The sequence below is a fragment of the Nicotiana tomentosiformis genome, chromosome 10 (genome assembly GCF_000390325.3).
Source record: "Nicotiana tomentosiformis chromosome 10, ASM39032v3, whole genome shotgun sequence".
Taxonomy (NCBI): Eukaryota; Viridiplantae; Streptophyta; class Magnoliopsida; order Solanales; family Solanaceae; genus Nicotiana; species Nicotiana tomentosiformis.
The window spans coordinates 76,889,032-76,895,175 of NC_090821.1; the positions used below are offsets into that span (position 1 = coordinate 76,889,032).

At 38.2% G+C, this 6,144-nt stretch overlaps 1 protein-coding gene across 1 annotated transcript; it reads left to right on the forward strand.

Moving 5' to 3' along the window:
* The first annotated feature begins 3,245 nt into the window (after nt 1–3,245).
* On the forward strand, nt 3,246–4,124 carry LOC104112758 (uncharacterized). Its single transcript, XM_009622766.1, has one exon. It carries the CDS (start codon nt 3,246–3,248, stop codon nt 4,122–4,124), a length of 879 nt encoding a protein of 292 aa, XP_009621061.1.
* Nucleotides 4,125–6,144: the final 2,020 nt, after the last annotated feature.

Genomic DNA, 6,144 nt, shown 5'->3' on the forward strand with positions numbered 1-6,144 from the left:
TGGTAGGGCGTTGACCTGACCTCGTCACTACTCGACCGAGGTTAGGCTTGGAACTTACTGGGTACCATTGTGGTGTACTCATGCCCTTCCCTGCACTTGTTTTTCGTGTGCAGATCCAAGTGCGAGCTATTAGCCTCGGGATTAGTACGTGCTGCTGATTCTAGGAGACTTCAAGGTACCTCTGCTTGCGTCCGCAGATCTTCGGAGTCCCCTTCTACTCCCTCGTCTAGAGATTTTACTTATTATCTTCAGACTTTTGTACAGAGCTACATAGATTATAGCAGCTTGTGACTTAGTGATATTCCGGGTCTTGGAAAATTATTTTGTGTATGCCGAGTGGTAGTACTCTTGGCTATTTAAAATATACTGTTTATCTTTAAAAACAAATGTTGCGTTTTCTTTATATTTTCCGCATATGTTAGGATTACCTAGTCGTAAAGACTAGGTGCCATCACGACACCTTACGGAGGGTTAATTTGGGTCGTGACAAGTAACTCGTGCACTTGTGACACCAGGTCTGGGATGGTATTTAGACATCGCTATTATTTTTGTTTATTGACTTTATTTCAGATTTTATTCCAGTTATTTGGTTTCTTTATTATTAATTAAATTGAATTGTTAAAATGCTAAAATTATTTTAACGTTCACTTGTATAGCAAGTGAAATATTAGGTGCCATCACGATCCTGAAGGTGCGAATTTCGGGTCGTAACACAACGAAAAGTATAAAATCATAAAATCGGCACAAGAATTTGATAAGTTAACTATACAACAACAACATACCATGTGACAACTCACAAGTGGAGTCTGGGGAGGTAGAGTATACGTAGACCTTATCTCTACCTTGGGAGGTAGTGAGGTTGTTTCTGAAAGTCCCTCAGCTCAAGAGAAAGCATGACAAAGAAAAAGTGAGACGAGGACAATCAATTCAATGCGATATGAAAATGAAAGTAATGAAAGCGAATAAGTCATGATAAAGCAGTCTAATAAGGAGCAAGCTATCACGGATAAATAAGATAATCGAAGGTACAAGAAACAATAGATAGTAGCTGAAATCAACGGGTAAGAAACTATAGAGCAAGATAAGTTGATATAATGATATCGAAAAGTGTTATATTGCTTCAACATAATGATTGCTTGTTGTAATGCTTTGAAAAAGACAACTTGTAAGCTGCGGTAAGTTGCCAATTGAGAGACTTTTTAATATTGAGAATAAGAATAGTAAAAGAGATAATGAAAAAGGTAAATATAAAATTTTTCAAATTGTTCAAAATAAAGCTTCTCTCTCTCGGCGCACGTTAGGTGAATAGCTAACCTACACCATCGCTGGAAATGGGGGGAAGAGGAAGAGTGAAGAAGAACACTAGTAAAACGCCAGTCGTAGAAAGGAAATTAACGGAGATCATCACACGCGAGCAAGGGAAATGAACTACTAAAGCAAAAGAGAAAATGCAAGAGGAAGATCTGGACCAAGACAGCTATAGCGACCCAAATTGGCCATATCTAGGCAGTGATCGAGTCAAAATGGGCAATAATTGAGTCAAAATGGTAACGCCGATGAGTTCTAGCAATCAATTGACACCTGTGGTGAACTCTGGGAAAGGAATTTCTAAAGCACTGATTACAAGTAAGCAGCCAAGCTCGAGTAAAGCGCAGATCAATGGAAAAGTACCTACAAGCCTACCTAAGGAATAGAGAAATACAGAGCTCGATAACCAGAAGAAAATCCAATAGAAAAAAATAGAACCAACTGTGGAGACGAGAAGATTATGGGCAGGGCTATTACAGTAGAACAAATTGGCAGCAAAAGGTATGAATCTAACCTACATACCCCCAGTGATGAAAGTTGGTGAAGTAGTGGTACAATTGATGGAAGAGGACATCGAAGAAGAGAACCAAAAGTGGAACCGAGCAGTTATACTCTACGTGGTAGGGAATACACCATGAATTGTGTTATTGCGAGATTCAGAGCTAATCAATGGATTAATGTTCATAAACCTAAGGTACTCTTTCATAATGATGGGTATTTCATAGTACTGCTAAATAACAGTGAAGAGCGGGAGGATGTGATGCTGAATGGGCCGTATACAATTAATAGTAGGCCAATTATAATTAGACCATGGTCGGAAAACTTTGATTTCAATGAAGAAGTGCTGAAAACCATTCCCATATGGGTCAAATTCCCAAAACTTCCACTCAACTAGTGGAGCAAATAGGCCCTAAGTAAAATTGGAAGTGGTTTGGGAAAGCCAATATATGATGATGCTTATACCACAGTGGCTGAAAGAGTCTCATAAGCTAGGGTCCTGATTGAAATGGATGTCACAAGACCACTGCCAGAGAAGATTAAATTGTATGATCCTAGAGGCAAGGTGATTGAACATATGGTTCAATTTGATTGGAAACCACAGTACTGCCAAACATGCTGCCAATTAGGCCAGTCATGCAGGGATCAAAAGAAGCAGAAATAGGAAGGAGTGGTACTGAAAAGTATGAAAATAAAGCAGAAGCAGGAGTGGAAAAATGTCAGAACTCTTAAGCTTATTGTAGATAAAATTGATGCTCAAGGTAGATTCTTTGATCAGTTGGAGGCAACAAAAAATGTACAGCTATATCAGCAGGAAGCTGAACCACAATGGCAAATTGCTCGAGGAAAATCTGCTACAAAGAGGAATGCAGAAGTTACAAAGTAGAATGAAGTGAACATTGGCAATGCTTTCAAAGCACTAGTTGATACAACACAGAAGATAGTTCAACTATCTGAAGCCCAAGATATGAGGGAGAAGCAGAATAAGAAGGATAAAGAAGGAGTTCCTCAACAAATATTCATATCATGATGAACATTATAGCATGGAATGTTAGGGGGTTGAATAAAGTATATAAGCAAAAAGAACTAAAAATTTTTTGTAGAACAAATAAAGTGGTACTTGTGGCCATTATAGAACATAGAGTGAAGAGAAGCAGTGTAGATTCAATACTAAAGAAGACATTTAACAACTGCAAATGGGTTGACAACTACAATGAAGCTCCAGGTGGTAGAATATGGGTAGCATGGGATCCAACTCAGTTGGATTATTTGATGACCAGAACTTATGAGTAATTTATAATGGGAAAGGTAACTATGATTCAGCATAGAACCAGTTTTAATTACTGTGCAGTCTATGATAAACACACAATTCAAGATACAAAAGCTTATGGGAGGAATTAAAGGTGACAATGCATGGATTAAATAGTCCTTGCCTCATAATGGGTGACTTCAATACTATCCTGACTAGTGAAAATAGGATTAATGGTAACCCTGTCCAAGAGATTGAGATAAGGGATTTCAAGAATTTCCTAATGGATGCAGGATTAGATGAGCTGAAAACTGTGGGAAGGCAATACATATGGTCTAATATCCATGTCCATAGTAGGATTGGTGGAATCCTGGCAAATGCAGAATGGATACAACAATGGTCTCACATGGAGGGAATCGTTATGAATCCAGGTTTTTCTGATCATTGTCCTCTCAGTTTGGGGTTTGACATCACTAACCAAGCAGGCATGAGACCTTTCAAATTTCTCATATGCTTCGCAAGCCTAAGTGAGTTTGATGCAACTGTAAAGCAAATCTGGAGGAGCAGCAAAAGAGGATCTGCCATGCTATCTATGTGGAACAAGCTCAAAACACTGAAAGGGGCCCTGAAAGAACTGAACAAACAAGAGTTTAGTGGAATAGAGAGCAAGATACAAGCAACAAAAGGGAGGTTAAAATGTATAAAAGACCAAATGAATATCCCAGGTCAAGATGCTGAGAGAGTAGCCCTTGAAAAAGCTACAAAGTTAGAATTGGAGAAATGGTTGATGGTTGAGGAAAATGTTCTGAAACAAAAATCTAGAATACAATGGCTTAAACTTGGAGATTCCAATACAGCATACTACCATGTTTTCATGAAAAACAGACAAGTAAGGAATAGTATTAGCAGATTAATCACTAGCACTGGGCAAATCCTACAAAATCCAACTGAAGTGGAGGAAAAAATTCTAAGCTTCTATATGGGTCTGCTTGGTACTGCAGCAACACAACTACCAGTTGTTAGCCCAGAGATCATGCAGAATGGCCATATATTAAATAGGAGGCAATAATTGCAGCTTATAAGACTAGTTACCAGAGAGGAAGTGAAACAAGCTATAATAGACATTGATGACAACAAGGCACCATGGTGAGATGGATACAACTCTTTCTTCTTTAAGAAAACATAGCACATACTAGGTGAGGAAGTGATTGTAGTAGTTATACAGTTCTTTGAAAATGCAGATATGTGCAAAGCCATCAACTGCACAACCATTACCTTGATACCAAAGGTTCAGAATCCAACAAACATTAAGGAATTCAGGCTAATTTCATGATGTACAGTACTTTACAAGATAATTTCAAAAGCGCTCACAACAAGACTGCATGATGTGATGACAGAATTGATAGATAATTTCCAAGCTGCCTTTTTTCATGACCTGTTGCGACCAAACACACTCACGCAAGTATACGCGGTCGTCAAGTAATAAAGTGACTAAAAGTCGGATGTCGAACCCACGAGGACTTATGATTAGCTATTAACTAAATTAGACTATCCTAATTATCTAAACAAGAATTAAATCTAAAAATATTTTATTCTAACTAATTAAATAAGAAAAATATAAATAATAAACTTTGAACAGAGAAAGAGCAGATTTTAATGATATCAATGTAATGAAAACGATCTAGGGTTATAGGCTATCTAACAATCCTATTGTATTCTTCAATTGAATTGACCGACTAATTTATCTAGCTTATTGGTTGACAGGGGTAAATGCTCATAAGAATCTGTCGAGTTCTTACTCGCCTATTCAAGCTAACCTAACGCCTATATGTCTATGGAGTTAGAATCAACAAGAACGCATTTATAATTCCTGTAAATCAACCAAGCAAGGCAATTAGGTATATGTCTATCCTAACCACGAATCCGTTCCCCGATGCCCGAGTTCAAGAACTTGCCCTACTCAATCCTATATGCAATATAGAATTCCCACTTTCGAGTTCAATTCTAGATTCGTAGATAATATTCAATTGGTGATCAAGCAATTAAATAATTAAGTGCAAGATTGAATAAATAAACTAATATGATAAATCAAGAAGTCAAAATCAATATCCGAATAACAATAGTCATGAAAGAACCACAACCCTAGAACGTGAAGTTTAGCTCCACATAGACATGGTAGCCAAACAACAAATCATATAAAGAAACATAAAAATTACTAAGTTTGGTGGGAGAAAGATGGAACTTGATGAATTCCGGCCTCCACAGCTTTTTCGTGGCTTTTTCCCCCTTCCCAATATGTTCGATAACCTAAAAGAGGCGTTTTTAGCTTATATATTGCGTACAAAAGTCGTGGGCCAAAGCTCTCCTATTCCTAGTCCAAATCGGCTTCAGGGATTGATGCTAAGGTGGATGCGACGCATCCACCTTGTCCTCCATTTCAATTTTTGCCTGCGAAGGTGGATGCGACGCATCCACCTTGTCCTCTATTTCTCAGCTTTGCATGCGATGGTGGACGCGACGCATCCAGCCTTCTCTTCTACTTCCCAGTTTCGCACGCGATGGCGAACGCTATGGCCCAACTTCACTGCTAAGGTTGCATGCAGGATGATGTTTTCCTAGGTTGGATGCGACGCATCCAACCATTCTTCCTCTGGCTAAACCACCTTTTCTTCATATTTTTCACTCCGAACACCTTAAATTGTCACACATAACTTAATTAGTCATCAAACCAATAATTACACCATGTTGGGCGTTTTAAAGATTAAATAACATCAAGAAGTGGTTAAAACATGGGCAAAGTAACATCAACACATATCGAAATATGCCAAACATCACTACCCCACACTTAAACCTTTGTTCGTCCTCGAACAAACCATCACTATAGTAAACAAAATAAAATTAAGCTCTTATCATTCAAAGCACACTACATCTATGACCATGGTTATTTGCTACAATTAGGCTCTAGACTATGCATCAACACACTTCCCTTTTCTTATGCCCTTCTTTAAACATATTCGAACAAAGACAACATGCTCACAACAATCCTAACCTCAAAAACCGACTCAATGTCACAATGCACTCATGGCTTG

Excerpts from the sequence above, each read along its gene's own strand:
- LOC104112758 (XM_009622766.1), top strand. The coding sequence starts at position 3,246 with ATGGGTGACTTCAATACTATCCTGACTAGTGAAAATAGGATTAATGGT.